General features: G+C 39.5%; 1 protein-coding gene across 5 annotated transcripts in view; it reads right to left on the bottom strand.

Annotated features, from left to right (window-relative positions):
- LOC141782633 (dedicator of cytokinesis protein 9) overlaps positions 1-24,721 on the bottom strand; it is a 99,487-nt gene that overhangs the window by 28,339 nt on the left and 46,427 nt on the right. For all 5 annotated transcript variants that reach the window (XM_074659225.1, XM_074659222.1, XM_074659223.1 and 2 more), the window contains 14 exons: positions 21,249-21,338; positions 16,656-16,738; positions 15,189-15,258; positions 10,699-10,794; positions 10,097-10,231; positions 7,252-7,426; positions 5,289-5,341; positions 4,201-4,275; positions 3,976-4,116; positions 3,025-3,237; positions 1,767-1,889; positions 1,344-1,426; positions 422-544; positions 105-184 (listed from right to left, as the gene is read on the bottom strand). In XM_074659225.1, the coding sequence (XP_074515326.1) occupies positions 105-184; positions 422-544; positions 1,344-1,426; positions 1,767-1,889; positions 3,025-3,237; positions 3,976-4,116; positions 4,201-4,275; positions 5,289-5,341; positions 7,252-7,426; positions 10,097-10,231; positions 10,699-10,794; positions 15,189-15,258; positions 16,656-16,738; positions 21,249-21,338 (1,540 nt within the window). The remainder of the gene's footprint in view (positions 1-104; positions 185-421; positions 545-1,343; positions 1,427-1,766; positions 1,890-3,024; positions 3,238-3,975; positions 4,117-4,200; positions 4,276-5,288; positions 5,342-7,251; positions 7,427-10,096; positions 10,232-10,698; positions 10,795-15,188; positions 15,259-16,655; positions 16,739-21,248; positions 21,339-24,721) is intronic.

The raw sequence follows: 24,721 nt of genomic DNA, 5'->3' as shown, positions 1-24,721 counted from the left end.
TATACAGAAGCGGGAGGGAGGGAGACCAAATAAACAGTCTGCTCTGAGCAGAAGCAGCTTTCATCTCACATGTTGGCTCCACGGAGAGAATTTAGAGGCCTTACTTGTCAAGTCGGGGGCTACATTGTCAATGGTAACATCAAGGTTTCCGAGGATTACAGGCAGCTTGGCCATCTTCTCTGGCCTGAGGAAAGGAAAAATAAACTCCAGTTTAGCCTTTGCTATCATCTACAAATGATATATAGACACACACACACACACCACATTCATAGATGTGAGCAAACATCTAATTTTCAAAACTGACCATAATTTTCCTAAGTACAACCTATAGGAACATATTTTCCATATTTGCCTTTCCAGAACATCTGAAAGACTACTCAGACAGTTTATAATACAGAGCACTCATAGAAGCGTTACTAACTTTCTGAAATCGGCCAGCAGCTTGAGCATATCGTCATTGGATAGCTTGTTGTTGTCCTGTCTGTACAGAGCTGAGAAACGAGCACTTTTGTCAAGCGTCCCTGAAGCATCTTTGAACAAAGGCCTGCAAGAAGGAACAGAAGAGTCAGTTATGTTGTCCTGAACGCACCTACGTAAACTGTTTGAAGTACTAGGATGATAATATTTCACTGGACAATTAATACAGATATAAATAAATAAAAAAGCAAATCAAATTTGAACAGAAATATCAATATATGTCACATTTAATCAATTAATGAATGCCTACATTTATTTTTAATTTTATTTTTGGTACGTTTAATGGCATACTTATTTATTTATCTATCGAGTCATTTATTTATTCATGCATGCATGAATAAATAAATAAAATAATGAATAAATACATTTAAAAATACATTTTAAATAAATAAACAATGAATTCAAAATAAATAAATACATTTATAAATAAATTTAAAATAAATAAAAAATTAATTTAAAATAAATAAATAATTTTAAAAGTTAATAAAATAAATAAATAAAATGAAATGGAAGAGTAGATAAATAGGGGAGTTAATAAAAAGGTAAATAAATAAAGGAGCAAATTAAAAAAATATATAAATTGATGTCACATTGTATCAATTAATTATGCCTACACTTATTTTTAATATTCATTTTGGTACATTCAATGGCATATTTATTTATTTATGTATTAATTTATTTATCGAGTTGTTAATTAATTTATTCATTTTTGATTTGGGCAGATTCCGTCCTCCATATACTGTATATGGGCTGTGGTGCAGGTGTGAAGCACACAGAACTGTTTGCTGAAAACTAAGGGGAAAGCCTGATTATATGCAGACAGAACATTCAGTAAAACATCTTAATTACTAAAAGCGATAAAGTACCTTGCTGCCCAGGCAAAAGGCATCCTGTACTGGCCTAACCGGCAACATGCCAGCTTGGCATTTTTCAGGACCTTCTGTGCCACCTAGTGGAAAACAGGAACACATCACTTAGACACACGATGGTTGGTCTCAGCCCTGCAGCACTGTTACATATTCAGCATGCTGCCATACACGCTGCAAAACACATTTTCTTCTCTCCTGAATCACATTACTACCCACCGCGGTCCCTTCATGGTGCACAACCACATTTGTACAGCCAAAGTCAATGCTTGTGTTGAGCGTCTGTGCAACTGGTCAGCACTTAAAAACAAGGATGATTATCTGTGTATAATGTGGAACAATCTGGTGGAATCTGCTGAGTGCGGGGGAACATGCTGCCTGTTGTGGAAGGACGGTGATGGAGGTTCACGGGTGGGTCAGTACCTTGGTGGAGTCTGAACTCTTCATGTACGGCTCGGCACAGTGGTTGATTCCCCCCTGAAGCACCTTCTCTATGCGAGCCACCAGGAAGATATCTGGGTGGGGGCACGTTACCGAGAACACTCCCTGTGGAGACGACAAAAATGTTAGAATTTCCACAATATCAAATACATATTTTACATCTGAATTGATGGATTTGAATATGAAACAAAAGACACATTTAGGTGGGGGAGTTGTTGAGCAAGCATGATGTTTTTTTAACGGCATGCTAGAGATCGCTTTGGTCCAGACTGATATATCTCAACAATTCATTCAATATTGTTATGTTCCCCAGAGGATGACTCCCAATGACTTTGTTGATCCCCTGACTTTTCCTCTGGCGCCACCAGCAGATTCACATTTGTGGTTTTGCAACACGTTCTCATCCAAATTTGTCACATACCGCCGCTTTGTCATGCCCCTCGGTGTCACTTTATTTCTGGCATCAAAACCACTGTCAGTAGGTTTAGGAAATAAATACATAGTTGGGCTTTAAACTACTACGTTTGTACAGTGAAAATGACACTGAACGTGGTGAAACTGGACACGAACAAACAGCTGATTGACGCAGGGGTCACAAGCAGTGGTCTCCTGGATGAAAGCCTTGTTTTTGTTAGGCCCATTCACTTCCCCTCCCGCCCGTCAGGTGTGTCTCTTTCGCTCTTTAAACTACATCACCACGGGGCACCCCGGTAGCTCACCTGGTAGAGCGGGTGCCCCATGTACCAAGGCTGAGTCCTTACTGCAGCCGCCCGGGATTCTAGTCCGACCCGCGGTCCTTTGCTGCATGTCATCCCCTCCCTTTACCTTTCATAACTCTCACTGTCACAATCCAATAAAAGCAAAAAATACCACAAAAATTATCTAAAAAACAAACGAAACAAAAAAACACTACGTAATCACACTCCCGGCGCACTTTCTCGAACCGTTTACTGTTGCCGCGGATGGCTTTACATTGTAGTTAATTGAACGTCTCAACAACTATTAGATGGATTGCCATTAAATTTTGTACAGACAGTCATGTCCCCCTCTGGTTGTTTAGTTACGATTAGCAAAAAAGATGTTGAACATGGTGAACATACAAGTCATTGTTAGCACGCTGACTTTAACATTTAGCTCAAAGCACCGCTGTGTCCATACAGCTTCACAGACCCACGAGCATGACTCTAGTCTTGTTTTTTTTCTTCTTACTGTTTTAAGGTATGTTTTTCTGTATTTGTACCTGTCTTGGATACTGCATGGCTGCCTCTGGCACCCCGTGGACCAACCGTTGCCCCTCTGGGTGGGTGTCCCCTCCCCCGTTCATATACTGACTGGTGTTACTGGGCACCATGCCCCGTACGGACGGGTGGTTTAAGTCCACGTGGAAGTCCGAGGAGATCTTCCTGCCGTTCTGGATGTCGAACAGTGACAGGGTGACATAAAATGGCTCCACCTGGAGAAGGAGGAGAGTAACAGTTCTGTATTAAACAGATGATGCTGATGATTATTTCAACTTGTGAATTTTGTAAACCAGTCTGCATAATCAGGACAACCCACAGTTACCTAGATAGTTTCTGCATTACAACTACTTTCAGGACTAAAGGATAAGTCCACTTAAATGGGCGCTTCAACAGCTGGACAACAGGACTCTGACAGCAAATGTAATACATCACTTAGCCGTCTTGCAAGGTTTCACTCAGCCATCCTAAATAATTAATAACACTACAGGCAATGTGCACAGCGTTATTTAGTTCCACATCTACATAAAAATAATGATACTTTAAACTCTAAAAAGTATATACATACACCACTACTTAAATAAAATCATTTCAATGAATATAAATATAATTCATCTTACAGTACTTATGCAGCATCTAATGCTAGTGATGCACCGACGGAGGGAGCTGGTTGGATATACTTGTGTGTGTGTGTGAGTCTTGACATGTTGACTCTTTAATTGACAGTTTCTGTTGGGAGGGACAGCAGGACATCAGGCTCCATTATACAGATTGCTCGCCATTACTGAGCCTGTAGCTTGGTTGCTATGCCAACAGGAGTCCTTCAGCGGCTCAAATAATGAGGGGAGTCCATCCGGCTGCTCTAACAAACCATCTCCTCCGTCTCTAGTGAGCTGGATAATGATATTTCTGTTATTTAGGGCCTATTGTGGCCAGAAAAAGATCAGTCTTACGTTTGTGGTTGGTCCCTCCTCGTTCTCGGCCACGCAGCTTTGCAGGTTGAATGAGAGGTCGTTGCAGTTCACCAGAACACGCTTTCCAAACTTCTCCTCAAATTGCTTCACGTCCGGCTCTATTCCTGAGAAATCTAGTTTCTGAAGACAGCGCAATGGAAAGTTTTTCATTAGGGAGTGTTCGGTTGGATCTCATTACCGCATGGGGAACTAAAATGTGCTTACCTGTGTGTCAGGGTCCAGGGTGAACAGCTTCAATCTGGTCTCGCTCCTCATCCTGGACTCGATATCTCTTGCACTCTGAGGAGGAGAACAAAGGCATTTCCTAAATTGATTTAAACCACAAACGGTCTGAAACATCAGAAGTATCGTCTGAGAGAGTCAGTTGGTTTTATCATCAGAACATTTTTTTTTGTCATTTGCACCCATCTGGAAATGAGGCTTCATATTTTATAGGCTGAATCACGCTGGGCGGACAGGCTCAGTGGTGGGAGTCAGGTGGTACCAGCACACTGTAACCTGTCAAGCTGTTTCCCAGTTAACTGTTACCACCAGTTTCCATGCACATATGGCTTTACTATTGCGTGCGCTGTAACAGCATGAGGAGCTGAAAAAAAAACAACTCTTGCAGCCTGTAAGTCATCAGTCAGTAAATCATTTAAAAAACACAGATTTCTATCCTGAAAAATCTTTTAAACTCTTGATACAGGTGTCAAAGTAAGTGTCAACTTGTTCCACTAATGGATATCTTGTGTTGAATATTGTTGGAGGAAAAACTGGCATGGCCATTTTCAAAGCGGTCCCTTGACCTCTGACCTCAAGATATGTGAATGAAAATGTGTTCTATAGGTACCCACGAGTCTCTGTTTTGTGTTGTTAATTGATTTCCAATAATAAATATATACATACATTTGCATAAAGCCAGCATATTTGATCACTCTCATGTTGATCTCCCGTTTAAGATACATTTTAAACAGATAAAAAAATGTGTGATTAATTTAAGATTAATCGCAACTAACTATGGACAATCATGCGATTAAATATTGTAATCGATTGACAGCCGTAGTTTTAGTTCATCACACGACAAGAGGTTTATGTTTTTAAGGTTTGATCAGATCTACAAAAACAAATCAACGACTGAGAAATTAGGTGTGTAACCAGCAACTCTTAAATCCAAATCCAAGCCACATGTTTGTGGCCAAGAGGCCCTCTTCTTTACAACTTCAATGAGGAACAGGGATTTAATGCTACAACTACATGTGATTATGTACCAAATGTGCATGCGAGCATCCAGCTGAGAAAGTAGGACCTACCTGAAAGCTGTCCATGCTGCCAGAGGAACTGTCCGACTTTCCAAGATCATCATCTAGAGGGAAATACAAGAAATCATTGGATTGTAGAGCATAAAACAAACCCCCCTTGTGTTGTAAAACATCCTTAATCACTTACTGACATGTCAAAGTTCAGTAAACAGTAATTCAACTGTACTGGAATCAGTAGGATTGAGATGGAGATACAGCAGGTCTCAATGGCATATTTATGAAAGCTCAGAGATCTCCTGAAGAGGAATTGTGTTTTTTCTCTCATGCACAGTGTGATTAATAAAAGCTGAGGAGTCTGGGAAGATTAGTGGAGCGTTTTTGTGCAAAGGCATTCAGCCTCTTTCCTCCATGGCTAAGCCTCCTATGAGACAGGAGGAGGTGAGTATTAAAAGCCTGGGTGGTCTGGTATCACATCGCTACGCTAGGCTACAGGGCCAGGAAGAAGTAATGGAGAAGTGAGCCACAAGTAGTGAGTGGATGTTGGAGAGAATGATCCTCAGGTACATACAGTATCCCAGAATAAATAAACTGATAATGATGAATGGATTTACTGGAAGTATGGTTGATTATTATTTTGGATATACAGTAGAAACCTCTTACAGCGCTCACGTCTGTCTGGGTCAAAGTGATAACTATAAGCAGATGATTATTATCACTTAATATTATTTCTTTTTCATTATTTCTCGTGCAGATTACTATTTAAATTACATTTATTACATGAATATAATGTAGGCCTAATGAAAAGGACAGCTTCAGTAATTACTAGGGCTGTCAAAGTTAACGCAAATTTGTTTTAACGCCACTAATTTCTTTAACGCATTAAAGCAATCGATCTTCCGGAGGTTGTACCGGTCCCAGTTTTAAAGACAGCATGAAGATACTGCTATCATATGAAAGTAGAATTCCTAAGGAATACAACAATGTCATACTAGCTCGTCGAGAAGGACGTTAAATATATAACGCTCCAAACTTGTGCTAGATTTTGGCAAGGAAAATCTGTCATGGCTATTTTTAAAGGGGTCCCTTGACCTCTGACCTCAAGATATGTGAATGAAAATGGGTTCTATGGGTACCCATGAGTCTCCCCTTTACAGACATGCCCCCTTTATGATAATCACAGACAGTTTGGGGCAAGTCATAGTCAAGTCAGCACACTGACACACTGACAGCTGTTGTTGCCTGTTGGGCTGCAGTTTGCCATGCTATGATTTGAGCATATTTTTTATGCTGAATGCAGTACCTGTGACGGTTTCTAGACAATATTATTATAAATATATACATACATTTTGCATAAAGCAAGCATATTTTTCCCTCCCATGTTGATAAGAGTATTAAATACTTGATAAATCTCCCTTTAAAGGTATATTTTCAACAGATAAAATATCACCATATAAAATAATGTCCAAAGAATGTCCATCAAAATTTCTCAGAGCTCAAGCTGACATCCACAAATGTCATGTTATGTCCGACCAACAGTCCAAAGCCCAAAGATATTCAGTTTACAATCAGAAGACTAAAGAAACTAGAAAATATTCCAATTTAAGAAGTTGGAACTGAATTTTTTTTCTTAAAAACTGACTCAAAACAAGTAATTGATTATGAAAATGGTTGCAGATTACTAATCTGTTGATAAGCCAGTCATTGCAGCTCTACAGGTAGAGATCATGCTGTCTGGACTCTCGCCGATAACTTGCTAAGAAGCAAAACACTTATATTATTCGCATAATTTTGCCAGTGTAACCACACAAAAGCTGCTTTTGTCTGACATATTTTAGTCTGCAAAAACTATTTCTTAATTAAACCACATATTTTTCCAAGACTATGAAAAACATAAATAATTTCTTATCATGGACTTGGATAATATTTTGTCTAACACAAAATAATATTCCATTTCATATTTGTGTTCTTTCAAGGCGCTGGAAAAATATGGACCGACAGACAAACACACACACACCGTCATGAATGTCTCCGTTCCTCTTCTCCTGCATGGCGATCTCAAAGCTGCTGTGCAAGATCTTGTTGAGCGTGTTGATCCAATCCTCCATCTCTCCCTCGCTGTCTGAAGCCAGCAGGTAGGTGCTCTTATCCTGCATCTTCAGCTCGAACGCAAACCGCCGAACCTTGTTATTCTGCAGCCACAGAAATAAAAGGGGGAGAAAAAAAAAATGATGTAGAAGAGTCAAATTTAGAAGATCAAAACTAATTTGAGTGTATAAAACAATACTTTTTGTTGTCTTTTGATTGACTAAGTTTAGTTTTTCACATTTAAAAATCAAATACCCAACTGTGGACAAGGCAGAGCTGAAGTTTCATCTCACTATCCAAAGCTAACATCCAACAACTGCTCATCAGAATGCAGTCGATTCTTAGTTTTATGATCTAAATCACAGCTTGCTTCACTTTCATTCTACCACTTCCTTGTATTATGAAGTCTGAGCCTGCAAAAACTTGCAAAGTAAACATTCAATAACAATATACTGGACTTAAAAAAATGACACTATTATTTATCCCTACAAAATATGAGTCACTGTTTTGGAAAGAGATGCAAGGCAGATTTAATTTAACTGCCACAGAAAGCAAATGGACAATGTGAGTTGGGAGGAACAGATTATTTCCATCTGCGTAACAAAGCGTCCAGCTCTGCCAGGACCACAGCAGAGACTTTTCTAACGGCTGAGTGAAGTCAACAGAAAAGGAGCTGGATCTGCAGCCCTGAGCTATGACCTCTATGATGTCACCGTCCCTTTTGAGCTTCTCTCTATTAAAGCCCAATCAGAACCTATAACTGCTGATTCAGCTGCAGATTTTCCATGACACAGCGTTTTAATAAAGTATTCAAGCAGGATTTATTTAGCTGAATATGGAAGTCAAGTCATTATTGTAAGCAGTCAGTGAGTTGTTATGCTTTGGTTATCACTATAGCTGGCCTGCAATGTCGAAACAGCAGAGTGGGAGTGATAGGGAGGCAGACTGGCTGAGTAAACACGCAGAGGAGAAATAAAACTGGAGTTCTGATAAACAGACTTAATCATCTGATAGGTAGAAGGATCGGTCTCTGTGTTCTAGACAACACAGCTGCACACTTCCTCGGGGAAATGAGTGGACAAACCAGTCAAAACCGTTTCTACGATATTGTTCGCATCTGTATTCCGTCCTTCAGTGAAGGAGTAGAAATGAAAAGAGACAATAAAACCCCCAAACCAGAATTATCAGTTAACCTACAGGGACCGCTGTTCACCTCATTAATATGCGGCAAATGCTTGGTGTGTTTGAGCATAGGTTGGCGTCTTAACAAAGCGCAGGAGCAGCTTGAGGCTCAGTATGATGTCACTGCACATGCCGTTACAGCTGCAGAGTTAAACATCTGCAGTTCCACTCACGGAGAATGGTCGAGTTTAAGTCACATGATCTTTGTGACTTCATCAGAGCAGAAAACTCATCAAATGCATGTGGTATACAAGAGGCTGTGCAAAGCTGCTGAATTGAGCCCGACCGACTTTACTGTCTTTCAGAGGCTGTAGCATGTTCAGTTTTAGAGCTAGAGTGAAGCTACAGATATCATATGAAACTAGAAAACCGAAGGAATCCATTAGTATCAACCACTTGTCGGGAAGAACGATAAATAACGCTCCACATTTGGGCTAAATTTTGGTGAGGAAAAGCTGGCATGGTCATTTTCAAAAAGGGTCCCTTGACCTCTGACCTCAAGATATGTGAATGAAAATGGGTTCTATGGGTACCCACGAGTCTCCTCTTTACAGACATGCCCACTTTATGATAATCACATGCAGTTTGGGGCAAAAACCATGCAGTTTTTTGCATGCGGTATAAATGTCTTATTTTTGAATATTTCTGCATACTGGGGTCCCTAAACAGTCTTAGAATTGCATAAATTGGTTATCAATGTAAAGCTGAGACTCCTGTGGATCCAATGAGCCAAAATGTATGCTAAACCCTTATATACTTTTACAATTTATTTTAAACAATGAATGAATGAATTAATTATCATTCCACCACAGAGGAATGTAACCGAGTAAAGGTCTGTGGTTGAAAACACAGGTTGTGTGGAGGTTCGGGGAAACTCAGGGGGTGATGGCACGGACACCATAACCAGCACTGATAAAACCTCCAAAAAATCTAAAAGCATTCAAATGCACATGTGTAACCCTCTCCTCCTCCTAAGTTTTGGGCTGATAACTCTCCCTCTCCACACGATAGAAATCAGACAATCCTGGAAAAACACTCAACCGATATCTGATTGATGCCAGCTGGGTGCCTCATCAGTAAGATCAGCTTCTTTCCATCTATTGAGATGACAGACAGATCATAATGCACCCAGTGAGTCTTGGCCTACACTCGGATGCCTGCACGTGGCATTGATTGTGAAGCTGGTGGAAAGTGCACGGAAGTGAGACTTCAGCACTCACCTTGTTTCACCAGCTGAGAGTCAGCAGTAAAGCATGACCTTGGGGAGGAGAGAGCTCTGGTTTCAGGGAAATGAACAACAGAGGGTCTCACAGATACTTTTCAGCAGCAGCCCATCATTTTAAGAGAAATTCGTGCTGAAATTTTGCCTGTTGTAGCTTACAGTTTAAACTGTATGTTGGGAAATATGTTTATGGAGAAAAGAATTGTGAAGAGGATGTAGCTATGACGGTATTCTCGGTTTATTCCGGTAAATGGCATGTTCATTTCCATGAGAGACCAGGCCACGGGATATCCCGTTTGGCAAAGGAGGTGATGGGTCATACAGGGTCATCGCAGTTTAACAATCACTGTCTTCGTGCCAGAGAGCGTACCTGAACCACACCCATACAGGAATCCAAGAAAATGGTTCCTTTGGGCTCTTTGGAGATCTTCTCATCCTTGTAGAAGTTTAAATTATAAGAGCCATCCCCGAGCTGGGTTAGATGGAAATACCGCCTCTTGAACGACTGAAAAAAAAAGAAGAAATAACATTCAATTATTGGAAAACAAAGTGCAATGTTTTGGTCATAACATTAAATCACTGCAATATACAGTACACAATTAGGCTGCCAGTGATAAGAAGCCTGTCTGTAAAAAGACAATAACTAAAACCTGGCACAAAACTCAACCAATGAATGGATATACTAAGGATAGAGGGTATCGTATGCTGTACAGATTGTAAAGCCCTTTGAAGCAAATTTGTGATTTATAATTGTGCGCTACAATATATAAACAAAATGGATTTGACTTATGGGAAATATCTGCAATGGAAAAAATTACATAGTGGGAGTCCTTATTTGGGTGGAATAAACCTTTAAAACTACAAGTCGTTAGACATAAAGTAAAAAAAAGTAAAACCAGACATGGGCAATTAGAAATAGTACATGTTAAAAACAGACAAGATGAATAATACAAAATCCAGTTAATGCCTCACCCTCATGGTGACGCTGATGGCACTGTTTATGTTGCCTTTGTACAGCCAGCCGTGTTTGGAAATCCCGCCTTTCTGGGATCCTAGGGAGGCCGTGTCCTGCAAGAGACACAAGACGAGACAATTTAATACACACTGATACTGTACACATTGCAAGGGAAATAAATACATAGCCTATTTATACATCAGACCGGCACATACGGGTCCTTCGTCAAGGCCACGCCCCCTTTTGGGGGAAAGAAAACCGAAAATCCCATAGACTTCAATGCAATTTGACTTATGTTTTGATTGTAATTTTGACAAATTCGTATGCATTAATTTTTTATTATACAAATATTTGTTCTATACACATTTCTAATAATTATTTTGCGACCTTGCCTGAACCTCAGCGTTCGCGAAACCTTAATAAATTAAGGTTGATCGCCACCATGTCCCTTCAGTCTTTCCCCGTTCAACACAATGGCCGGATATTGCTTATCCAGACATCTCTATATACTTGATTGAATCACGTTAGGCTAAGTGTTGTCTGTAAATAACCAACATGGTAACTGCCAGCTGTTTGATCAATGGGCTGAGATTTAGTTGGAGACGACAGTCTGATGCTGCTATAACGTTAATGTATGACCGTATTACTGCAGCAGCCTCCCACCCAAGCGATTTACCATATCGTACCGTATCATAAGTGCCTCAAATCTCACTAACCCGCTACATAACAGCGTTTCATCATTTTCTCTCCTGTGACAGCGAGTTTCTTTCCCCCAAACGGGAGCGCAGCCTCGGCGATGACGCGATGCTGGTCTGGTCTATAGCTTGGAGCCATAAATCCCCTCTATGATATCTTTGTTAGGACATGGCAGGGGAACAAATCGGAGATCAGCATTTTTGGATTCATTGTTGGTGCAACCAAATACACAGCAACTCTTCGGCATAGCATTATTACTATTACTGGTTCGTGGTCATGGAAGTCTGCTCTGGATGATGTAGTGCCTGGTCTGATGTACTGATTCCTAAAATCTTGTTTTCCACATACTGTAACATATATCCACAAATGTACCAATTGAGTGAAATCATTTCACATTTTTTCATCCTGAAACAAGTCGTAATACTTAAAAATGGGGCTATTTAATGTCACCTGTTTCCAAGAAATTGTTAAAATCAACGAATATGCAGAGAAAACACATCTATATATTAAAAATGTGGCAGATTTTGCTTAAAGAAGAACGTGACTTGGATATTTCTGCAGTGGATCATCATATCTTGATATCATATCACTGATGTTTTTTTACACACCCTGCCTCGCCTCGCCTCGCATCACTGTGCAGAAAACCTTTGATGTTGGGGTTTGAGATGACACAGAGCAGAACACCATGTAGGTCTGTCTCAGTCCAAACAAGCAGGCAGAGGAACATTAAACAAACTATGACTGTTAAACAAAATAAATATCTCCATCCTCGCAGCAGATCCACAACACGACGAACAGATCATCTCACACCCATAAGGCTGGCAGCATGAGATCACATACGATCAAACACAAAGCTACTGTGATCCACCAGCTATCATGATCTGTAAAAATAAACCAATTATGAGAGTAATGAAGGAAGAGGAGAGCTCTATGGCCCTTTATATCTAACCGGACCCGGTCGGCAGATGGTTTGTTACACAGAACCAGCTGACAAGATGTCATTGGAAACTGTTTGGAAAAGGGCAGACACTTTCAAGAAAACACCTGGCAGGTGATTGGATGAACCATCTGTCAATCAAACTCTCTCTATGTCACCTCACACACATGTAAGCCACGCCCGTTTAGCTGCCAGTAGCTTCACACAGGATGCTGATTTGTCCGGCTCTGGCTTGCTGGACACAAACCATGACTCTATAACAAGACCTGGATACGGTGCCGCCACACAGCCTTGCTTCCAGTTTTTTTCCAGTGGCTATTCAGTATTCAGCTATTCATCCAGTATTGCAGCAAACAATCTCCCTGCAGCCAAAAAGCATTTTTCCCATAGACCACCACTGTAAAAGAGACGTCTGTAAAACTGTTGATGGGACACCTCAAACTGCAAAAAAGGTTGATAATGGCTCTTTCTATTATGAATTTTTCATCCATGAAAGTTTTTTTATTTGAAAAAGCTTTCCTCAAGCCGAGAAAAGCGATTTAAAAATTAGTGACGTCACCACAATGCAAAGTCTATGGGCCGAGCAGGAGCTCAAGGGCGGGGCCAGCGGGAGAAACACTACTGCGTGTATTCAGTGGGCCGTATATCCTGGAAGCTAAAGAACGTTTTTGGCGATTCTCATTGGAATGAATAGGCATCATCATGGTGTCTGGTATCCAGTTCTTATAATTAGGGCTGTTAAAGTTAACGCGATAATAACACATTAACGCAAATTCATTTTGATGCCACTAATTTTTTTAACGCATTAACGTAAATAATCTTCCGGAGGTTGTACCGGACTCAGTTTTCAAGCTAGTAAATATACTGGCATCATTTGAAACTAAAAAAACCTAAAGAATCTATTTGTATCAAACATGTCACACTAGCTTGTCGGGAAGGAGGTTAAATAACGCTCCAAACTTGTGCTAAATTTTGGCGAGGAAAAACTGTCATGGCCATTTTCAAAGGGGTCCCTTGAGCTCTGACCTCAAGATATGTGAATGAAAATGGGTTCTATGGGTACCCACGAGTCTCCCCTTTAAAGACATGCCCACTTTATGATAATCACATGCAGTTTGGTGCAAGTCATAGTCAAGTCAGCACACTGACACACTGACAGCTGTTGTTGTCTGTTGGGCTGCAGTTTGCCATGTTATGATTTAAGCATATTTTTATGCTAAATGCAGTACCTGTGAGGGTTTCTGGACAATACTTGTCATTGTTTTGTGTTGTTAACTGATTTCCAAAAATACATATATACATACATTTGCATAAAGCAAGATTATCTGTACACTCCCATGTTGATAAGAGTATTACATACTTGACAAATCTCCTTTAAAAGGTACATCTTGAACAGATAAAAAATGTGTCAATAATTTGCGATTAATCGCGATTAAATATTTTAATCGATTGACAGCCCTACTAATAAGACATGTATGACACAAATGCATCATTTAAAGCCTGACAAGATGGATTTTTGTGTGATATGTGATCCCGTGATTCTTGCATGATATTGCGAAAATACAGCTGCCGTGCAAGGTCACTTTATATCAGCCCTACACAAGACTTTGAAAGACTAAAGTGAAGAACTGTATCTCTAACAATTTCACACAATGAGAAGAGTGAATGGCCTTTCAAGATGTCTTCAACCTGGTCCAGCACCACTTCTTCTTCTTGTTCTTTTCTCAGTCTAATAAAGCGAAATGGGATTTAGTGCTGGCAGGAATTATAATATTTTCAATGTGCCTCGTGGAATGATCTAAAAAGCATCTGGAAAGGTTCTGTTTCTCCTCGTCAATGTCTAGACAACATTCACCAGTCCGTAGAGAGGCAGAAAAATCACGGGGTTCATCGTCTCTGAAGTCCAGAAAAATAAACAAAAGAATCAGCAAAGCAAACAGTTGCATTACTAAACTCCAGTCAGACAAAGACAAGATGAACCAAATCTCACAACCATGTGGTATGTGGTCCAAAACTCCCAATCGCAAAAAAATAATGATTTATTCTGGGGATTTTAGAGGACGACTTCTTTCATCTGCACAAGCAACCTCCCAGTTTAAAAAAAAATCTTGTTGTGAAGAGATGGAGGCCAGAGAGAGGGCATGAGTTGAAAAAAGGGTGATTTGGATCTTCCTGCTATTAGTTGTGTTGAAGTCCTGCCCCGCCTGTCCTGTCAGAGGTGAGACTGAGCAGAACACACCCTGATCCGTGATGATCTGGCACAGCTTTACTCAATCACAGCTGCATTAACTAACACGCAGTTAAAAAGACACTGCAGTGTTGTTTTCTGTGTATTTCAGATAAAACTGGAGCACATTTAGTTGGCTATAGGAGGCGCAGTTTGACATATGACGTGAGGAGAGCAGGTCAGGATCATCATCATACATCTTGTGAGGGAGCGTGACCTCATAGTATGTTAGATAAAACATTTCAGCCACAGCTTCGTATCATCTGCAAAGACTCAAATCAGCCATTACAATCACACACCCACTCCATCATACATGAATTAGAGAAGGATGAAAAGATCCAAATGTTGCCTGAGACATGGTACGCCAGCAAAAATCTTTAAGTCTAATTACACTTAATTCTTCCCATTAAATTCAGGTATTAGACATGAACAGCTATAATGAAAACAGGAAAGGCAAAACCGATACCAGGAATTAGACACATTTAGCAGCATGCAGTCTTTTCTGGGCCGGGTTTCTAATAAAGAGATGTGATCCTGTGTAAAAATGCAGACTAGAAACACTGCAAATACACATACTTCATTACTCTGAGCTGTTGATTGGATTGTTTTTTGGCATATCAAGGACATTATAACGAAATAAAACTCACCTCATCTTTGTCGACATCCTCATCCACTTCAAATACGTGGACAGCCAGTTTATCAGGTCGGGACACTTTGCTGTAAAAGAATCAATCCTCATTAACAGGCATGTATAGCACTGTATGCATTAGAATATTACTACAGGTCAAGGTAACTTACAAAGTAATTTACAGAGTAGACTGAAAGTTGACACAGTCTTATCGATAGGGCAATTCAAAGATTTGGTTAGAGGCTCTATTGATTTTAGTGTGACTGGTTTACATAATATACTTGTATTTTTATCTCATTTTTATACTTTTGCAAAGGATATTTTAGAAAACATTTATTTATAACTTCTCATGTTGTTGTCTACAAGTACTTATATTTAAATATTTCTATTTTATTACCATTATTATTTATTTTTTCTGGACTCACTTGTAATTGAGATCTCGAGCTCAATGTGACTTCCCGATTGAATTAAGTATATATAACTGCATACTCTTGTACTGCACTTTAGTATCATTTTGAGATATTGGCAACTTAACTTCAATATCTACATTTCTCTGAATTTTAAAGGAAAATATCATATATATTTTTTACTCCAACACATTTATCTGACAGCTTTCGCTACTTAACACACAACTCATATAATATTATCTTAATTTACCACTTTACACTTCTATATTATACGTCATTATATTTTACTGCAAGTACTTGAACTTTTAGCACACTCTGCAAATCTTTCCAGCACATGTGGTCTGACGTGGTGTGACTGAGATGTGATTTTTCCATAGGTTTTCATCATTTTCTCTGAATAAGTAATTTTGCATATTTGCAGCTGTCTCCAGAGTCAGAAAAAGTCAACACAGCAGCAAATGCAAATTCCAGGAGTGTTAAGGTGCATACTGCCTGCTGGAAAAAAAGAAAATGTGCCAAAGGTAAGAATCACTTTAACTGAAAGTGGAGTGAGTTTTTTTAACAGGCTATCCACGTCATGGAGTATTGTTTTAACTTCCCCAGATTCGGTAAAGTCACAGCATTTGGCAGCAGTGACAGTGTCAAGACTATAAGGTCATTGTCAACTCATATTCTAACATGTTGCCAGAAAAATAGATATTCTTTAGGGAAGAGGCTGGAGCTGATGACACAATCTCCGGACAATGAGGGTGGTTTCCACACTGGCTGCAGCCGGGAATTATCCTGTGCACCGTAAAAAGGAAACACTCTTTTGTTGCAGGGAAATAAGAATTATTTGTTCTCTGCGTTTCCTTGTAATTAAGTCACAACAACATTTGGTCAGAAGCAGGAAACAAAAAGGTGACAAGCTGATCTCAAAACACAAATATTTGGGTGTGACTGTGTGTGCTTTGTGTCTCTTAGTTTAAAACCTCTGGCATCCATATATTACATGCAGTAGCTGTTCTTACTTGCCCATCATAAGAATGTCTTAGCACACTACCACATTACTTCCGTGAGGTTTTCAGCTGCAGACTTACTTTGGAAGCTGTCGAAAGTCTCCAGAATAGTCCTCATACTTGTAGTTGACGACATGCCAGTCAGATTTGTAGGTTTTAATGCACTGAGAAGACAATGGAAACAAATTACAGACCACTTTAACATACTGTATAGTGTGTCGATGCTATAAAACACACAGTGCAGCTGTACTTCAGGGTTGTGTTAATGTGTCAGTATGCAAAAGAACTACGCTGTGTTCAAAATCACTCACTATATAGTCAATTATATTGATATAGTTCGCCATTTTGTAGTGCTGTATGAATGTATAGTCAGAATTATTATACCCTATATAGTGGACTCAAAGTATCCCACAATGCATTGTGAAAAATAGTGGATAATGATGGTCACTGAACAGGCACTATATACCATCATGCATTGCGCTGAAGGAAAAAATGGCAGACGGATGAGAGAGCAGCGCGATTGAGACAAATCCAAGAGCTGTGGCACGAAAATAATGTATTTAATGTGAGAAGAGCAGCGCATCACAACACAAACGCCCACAAAGTACTTATTATTATTAATTTGGGAAAAAACGCTTACTGCCACAATGGCAGATGGCAGCATATCAACGCTTTATTCCTTCCGTTCTTACTTTTCACAATAAAATTACTAGTCATATACAGGATGCTGCGTCACTGCTTACCAACTTAAATTCACTCAGAGCATTTCACTAAGAGGCAACTCAAACAGAATACAATTACAATATCTATTTGGCACAAAAATACGTCGGTATTTATTATGGGTAGTCTTTTAATCTTGCGGCCGCAATGACGTAATGTCACAGAGAAAATGACCTGAGTAGTGTCCAAAAGTGTTTTTTCATTTTGCCAATGAGCTCACTACATAGAACTCCCTGGGTAGTGAGGAGGGAGTAGTGAATCAGTGAATGATTTCGGACACAGCCCAAGTTGGTGTTGTCGAATCATGTTTGTGGCCGTTGGGAGAGACAAGATGCAATTTTCAAATCTCCACCACTGATATAGAAAAGATAAGAACAGAGTAGAAGAGACTGGAGACCTTTTGATGCAACTGCAGTGTTTATTGATGTATATGTGCATGCTGCAAATACGGGTACAGATTTTAATATTATTAAATCTTGTGTTATGCATTCTATGTAATCTATTTCATCTTATTTGTATTTTCTTATTTTATATACATATATATGTATATAAAATAAGAAAATAAAAATAAGATGTACATAATGTATGTATATATGATGTATATATGTATATGTATATATGTATATTATGTATATATGTATATGTATATAAGATGTATATATATATATATATATATGTGTGTTTTATTTTCCATCTTTATTTTCCCTGTTATCTATTTTCCCTTATTGTTTATTGCTATTATTAATAGTAGTAATAATTACGGTTTAAATATGGAGATAACATTGCACAATTTCAGACAATCTTTCCTTGAAGGCCTTCATGGTTTTGCTCTCGGTTATACACTCAAAAAGGAACAGAAGTAGTTGTGAAGAATGAAAAAATTTAAAATCTGCCCAATATGTCACAGCTGACTAATTGCTGCATGAAGCGGGCGTCATTGTCGGATTGTTGGTTTGGGGAAGGGGGTTTCAGACACTGTTTGGCCATCTGTCTAGCACTACGGTTGAAGTATACTGACACATTCAAAAAAGCACTTCACTGATTAAAAGACCGTCAGTCTCACAATGTACAGTTTTTTTTTTTAAATGATCAAAATGTATACAGCAGAACTGGAGATATCTTCTTGTATAATCCATGCATTCTTCTTTCATGGCAAAACCTGGTGACTACATTACCCACAATGCAACTCGACATCACAACATCTAATGTAGCGTCGAGCAGAGATGATAAAGTCTTCTGGTAAATTCACTTTCTTTTATTTTCTTAAAACCAACCCGAAGTCTTAAACCAACCCGACGCTGAATAATTTAAACATATCCACAGGATGAAATACTTTGAAAGAAAGTGTTCAATATTTTCTTACAGCTGTTTTTATGAATCACAAGACAGCACAGTTAAAACACAGGGGAAAAGGAGTGTATGGTCAGTGTTCACACTCATCCATTACCACAAACTGGGAGGGAGTGTATCTCTATCTGCCTTTACTTGGAAAGGAGACATCTGTTCATTGTTAGAGTCAGTGATAGGAACAGCTTACTGGTATCTATTCTGCAGAGAGACGTGCCGTTTACAGGGAAACGAAATGCAACCTGATCAGGAGCGCGATCGGAAACAGAGAGGCTCCTGCTGTGTTGATCCACACAGCTGTCCTGGTGACGTCACGCAACACTTGACCGGGGGTTTCAGTATCTTTATGACTTCAGACAAGGCTCCCTAAACACTGACTTTGACCTGGAAGGTGAACTGCCGGCAGCCAGTTGGTCTCTGGCTTAAAAAGACAGTAAGAGCAGTGTGCATGAGCCGGATGTTAAACCTCTACTGTGATGGTTAGAGGAAGAAACATTTCCCCTCTTGTAGCCATAATTTATCATTCGGACATAATTCACAACGGGAATTATTTTCAGTCCCACTGCAGTTAAATTACTAAACAAACACATCTCAGGAGCTTCTGTGTTATGTCTTATGGTCTTTTACTGCCATTTGGTAGCAGATATGCTCAAGACTAAGCACAGACAGACAGCACTATAAACCAAACACTGACAGACAATAAGCAGAAGTTTGATAAACTCGCGGATTGAAGAAATTAATTGCGCTTTATCATTCTACGTCCCCTGTCATAAATAGAAATTACTGAGGAAATGCAATCCTGTTCTCTCCAGTAATGATCTGTAATGAGCCCAGATACCATTAATGCAACAGTTTCTACTTAAAGTTAGATGAATGCTCCATGTAGCTGAAGTAAAGAGGTTTCCTGATCTGCTGTGATGCGCAATGTACACTGCTGCTAATATTAGGCCACAAATTGGGTAATGATTCACATTAGTGTCACTATTCTGCAGCGATGTGTCCGTGTGGGTTGCGTGCAAGTGATCTACTTTCCTAACCACTTCCTAACCTCTTGTACCAGACTTTCCGTTTACAGAACTGCCACCTGGTTTTGCATGTTCTGCAGTTAAAGAAACTGTCTATGTTTGTGCAATCAGTTACAGTACTTGAAGTGCTGTGTTTTTTATTTGTGTTAATACCAACATGTTTCTCTCATAATCATAAAGATTACACTGACTCCTTTACCTGCAGTTTTTACCTTTAGTGTCTATAAAAAAAAAAACTGTTGCCAAATTGGTTAAATTCTGAGGGATTACTGCTCCTGAATATTCCCAATATTTCTCTTAAAGGAACCGTTGTGTAACATTTCGGGGGATCTATTAACAGAAATGGAATACAATATTCATAACTATGTTTTCATTAGTGTATAATCACCTGAAACTAGGAATCGTGTTTTCGTTAGCTTAGAATGAGCCTTTCATATCTACATAGGGAGCGTGTCCTCTTCATGGAGTCCACCATGTTGCTCCACCATGTTTCTACAGTAGCCCAGAACGGACAAACCAAACACTGGCTCTAGAGAGAGCCTTTCACGTTTCTATGTTACCTGAAGGCCACCGTAAGTCTCCGACACGCTTGCAAAACTGCGGTAACGTGAGCCGTAGAGTGCAAAACCGTGGTACCGCCAGCCGCCGCCTAAAGATGGCCTTTCAGTGAGGCGAACGACGTTAACATGGTTTTGCACTCGGTGGCTCACGTCTTGAAAAGGGAGGAGTGAGTGGAGGGGTACTCAGTTGGTTGCAATCTGCAACCACACCACTAGATGCCACCAAATCCGACATACTGTACCTTTAAATTTACACTGAAGTTAAATAAAACCTTTTATTTGGTTTGATAACAACATTTAAACAGTAAAGTTTTAATCTACTTGTTCTAGTGCTATTGTTGAAGCTATGTCACACTTACATTGAGGGGAGTATGCATATCCCATCTAAGCTTTTTATAGCTGGAAAGATATGTAAATGTCTTGTGCATCAGTTTTATTTAAAGCCCCAAAAAATATTGTTAGGTATTATTTGTGTTTGGGTGGGATAGTTTGGGTGTTTTGAGGTGGGGTTATATGTATGTATGAGGTTCTTTCTTTTAGGTGGCTAAAATATGTTTTTTCTGCCATCCCCGTCCACAGCAGTACATTGCTTTGCTCAGCTGCCGGTACTCCTGTCTGTTTCTATAAGCTGATGGCGTGCCGACCGTCATCTACTGTAGGTAACACACTGACTATACCTCATACAACCCCACTTTGAAACACTCAAACTACCCCTTTAAGACTTTAAGACTACTATGCTTCATCAGGACTGTGTTGGTGTAGTTTTATCTGATTTGATTGACGTCGATCCGGCATCCACTTTTTGATTAAAATGTTGCTAAATCCTGATTGGCGCGTGTAAATACATGACATCACTTTTTTTTTTTTTCATTTGAGTTCTCCCCACTTCAGACAAAAACAGAAATCTCTAATGTGAAATAACCAAAACTGGCAGGAAAATGTTATGTTTATGTAGGACCCCATTGCTCATGCTAAGAAGTTGATTAAGAAAATATGTTTTCAGGGCCTTTAAATCAGCTTACCTCTTGGACAAACAGACTCTGGGCCTCCCTCTCTGCATTCTCAGGCACTGTAGGGTAGAGAGTTCTCCCTTGCCGCCTCAAAGTTGAAATCTGCAAAAACAAAACAATGGTTTATTCAACAAAGAGAAACAGAGCGTGGAAATTACAACAAACATGACAATATTGTAATGTGGAAGACATTGCTCAAGCTGGACACCTAGTACTGCAGTTTGTGGTCTCAGCTGGACACGGTTGCTCCGGGTGTTCTTTTAAAATGTTATTCTACGTTTGAGTGAAGACCGATGTCTTTCTGAGGGTTCAAAGGGGCAGTATGTGAGGGAGGCAGGATACTTGTCCATGCTGTTCAGCTCCAGGACCCACAGACACACCCTGAGTCTGGCTCTCTGCCACTGTTGTAGAGCCGCACTCTGAATAATCAGCATCTCAGCACCTCTAATGCCTCGTTGAAGCCTTTCACTAATGACTGGAGTAGTTTCACAGCACAACAAGAAAGCTAAGCAAAAGCCTCAAATCATATTTTAACAAAACGATGTGTCGACTAGCTGCTCTGTAAGGCAAACTTAGAGTAAATCTTTCATAGATAACCAACCAATAGGTCAGTTTTAGCCAAGCGTGAAAGCTGGAGGTCTATTAAAACTTGCCCTGACTGAGTAAAATAGTACTTTGTGCAACAACATCACCATCAGGTCTTAGCAGGAGGATTAATTTAAAAATAAAGTGCATTTGACCACTCATAATCCCTGCAAGCAAGAGTGAAATATGAATACAGCCATTAAATGAAGCAGTTCAGCTGACTGAGTTAAAAGGAAACAAGTGAATTGTGGCTTTGCGCGAGTCAAATGCTCGTCAGCTGTGTTTTTTTATGATGAGAGGGATGCAGACAAAACCTCCATTATCATTTCCCAACACATTTTTATTGAAATGAAAAGCGCTTTGAGCAGAATTATGTTCCGTGTTATTAGTTTACAGTCCAATTTACTGCAGAGCTAATGAAATGGAACTACTTTGACCACATAGTGTGTCTATTGTCACATATGACAATCAGACAAATGTGTTTATAATCCCAGAGATATCACTGTGTCCAATTCAATCCAATGACCCCTTGAAAACATAAAATTGATGGAATAAAAAAAGAAATTTCACATAATATAATTATAATAATAATAATAATAATAATAATAATAATAATAATGATATGTAAATAAAATGTTTTCCCTTTTATCAGAATATATTGTACAATACATTGGAGTCATATTTTGTCATTTCAACACACCATGGAAGTGATTGACTGGAGATGAAACAATTAGTAGATTAATTACTAACTATTTTGCTAATTGAATAATCGTTAATCTTTTTTTTTTTTAATCAAGGAAATATACCAAATACGCTCTTGTTTCAGCTTCTCAAATGTGATGATTTGCCTCACTGTCCCTCTGAATGACCTTGTATTTGACTGGTCGTGTCAACTACGACAAATTCCACACCGAGCTCGTATTTGTGAACCTGAAGTCTCCCCTTCCTCTCTGCTAGCCAGGTTTCCTGCAGGGGAGATGATAATCTTTACAATCCAAGCCGCAGAAATAAACAGGCATGGAGGTAAGAGGGGAGCCAGGAAGTGGGCAACAGGAAGCATTTAATTGGGCTACAAGTCGCCAGGGAGAACCAGTCTGAACCATTCTCTGGTGGATATAGCCTAACGTGAACCAAGTGTGCCTCAGCATGCTAACATTCTCACAATGACAATACTAACATGCTGATGTTTGGCAGGTATAATATTTACCATGTTGACCATCTCATTTTAATGTGTTAGCATGCTGACGTTTGGTAATTAGCATTAAACATAAAGTACAGCTGGAATGTCATTCGTTTTGCAGGTATTTAGTCATAAACCAAAGTGAAAAATGTAAATATTCACCTCATGGTGGCATTAGAGGGAAAAGTCGGGGGCTCACCAAAGTTACTATGACTCATCCTCTGGGGACCATGAATGTCTGTTAGGGCTAGGACGATACACCTATCTCCGGATTCGATGTTATCATGGTAATTGGGTGCCAATTTGATATGTATTGTGATTTTTAAGTATTGCAATTCGATATTAGGATTTATTGCGATTTTTGTTTATTTTTTTAACACTAGACCATGGAAAAAAGTTGAATCATACACTTCTAGGGACTTTTACTTTGGAAAATATCTAAATGAATACATTAAGAATGTTTGATCTGCAGCATGTATGTAGTCAGAGACGTCCTGAAGTCAAATTTATCAGTCATTGTCAGGCATTATTCATTTAATTTTTTCCAGCAACCCAAAAATCAAAGACTAAAGACATTTATTCCGTTACAAATTAGAAGTATTTTCTTTAAAAAAATTTAAACTTCTGGTGAATATAGGCCTAATCCAATCAATCTTATTTCCATATATGCATTTTGTATTTACAGTACTGTTTGTTAACACCTTATTTTGCAAACACGAGTATACTGCCGCTAACTTCGCCAAGTCCGTCGCTAGCTCTCCCGTCAGCTCAGTTCTCTTTATACATCCATGATCAGCTCCATCGGGACCGTTTGAATACATTTAACATAAATGTCAGTATATGGGTGCCCTACAGTTGTAGCGTCGGCCGATTTGACCACAGAGATGAGAGTGACGGCTGGCTTGACCGCACGTTACCGCAATACCAGAATGTTAGCTATCCATGACAGAGTTAGCATGCAGCTTTAGCCATGATGTCTAGCTCTGCTTTTCCTGGTAATGTGTGAAGCCCAAAGTGTTTCCATACTTTACTGTATGTGTAGTGTTTACCACTTTGGATTTAACATGTGAGGGTGCAGGTCGTATCCACGCAGACCCTCCAACGTTTTCTACTTTATCATTTCGGCTCGCTGCGCCCAGCTGCTGTTTGTTTTGGTGACGAATACGGAACGGATATGACGTCACGTTACTCAGACTTCAACAATAAAAGCGGAAACCTCCTACACTTTTAAAAATGTACATCCTCATTAGGAACAAATGCCTCTTGGGATTGAGTGCCAAAGACGACAAGTTGGCAAGCCAAAGTAACACGTTGGTTTTGGTGTTCTCATGGGATTTGTTGACAATAACAAAAATAAAGAACATCGCCAGCGTTATCCTTTTGGACATGGAAACTGTAAAGTGTCTGAAGTAAAGGAAAAATAATATTATCCTGATCTGTGGGTTTTACGGCGGGGATGGGCCTAGACCTGAGGGAAGGAAGGCCCCCTCCTCGTAATCCTCGACAAATTTCTCCAGAAACCTCGCACAGAGAGACCTGGACAGAACTGGCTTGTGCCAACAGCTTCCAGATCAAAACCAGATGGAGATGATATAAACACTGACTGGCTCAAAAAGGACTAGTACCAACACATGACTTTTGATGTGCCAGTGGGGATAAGATGTGGTAGAGACCTGATAGTGTTTTGTTATTCATAAGGAACAGTCAAAAACAGGGTTTA

This window comes from Sebastes fasciatus, chromosome 14 (genome assembly GCF_043250625.1).
Source record: "Sebastes fasciatus isolate fSebFas1 chromosome 14, fSebFas1.pri, whole genome shotgun sequence".
In the NCBI taxonomy this organism is placed as follows: Eukaryota; Metazoa; Chordata; class Actinopteri; order Perciformes; family Sebastidae; genus Sebastes; species Sebastes fasciatus.
This window is presented reverse-complemented; position numbering and strand designations above follow the sequence as displayed.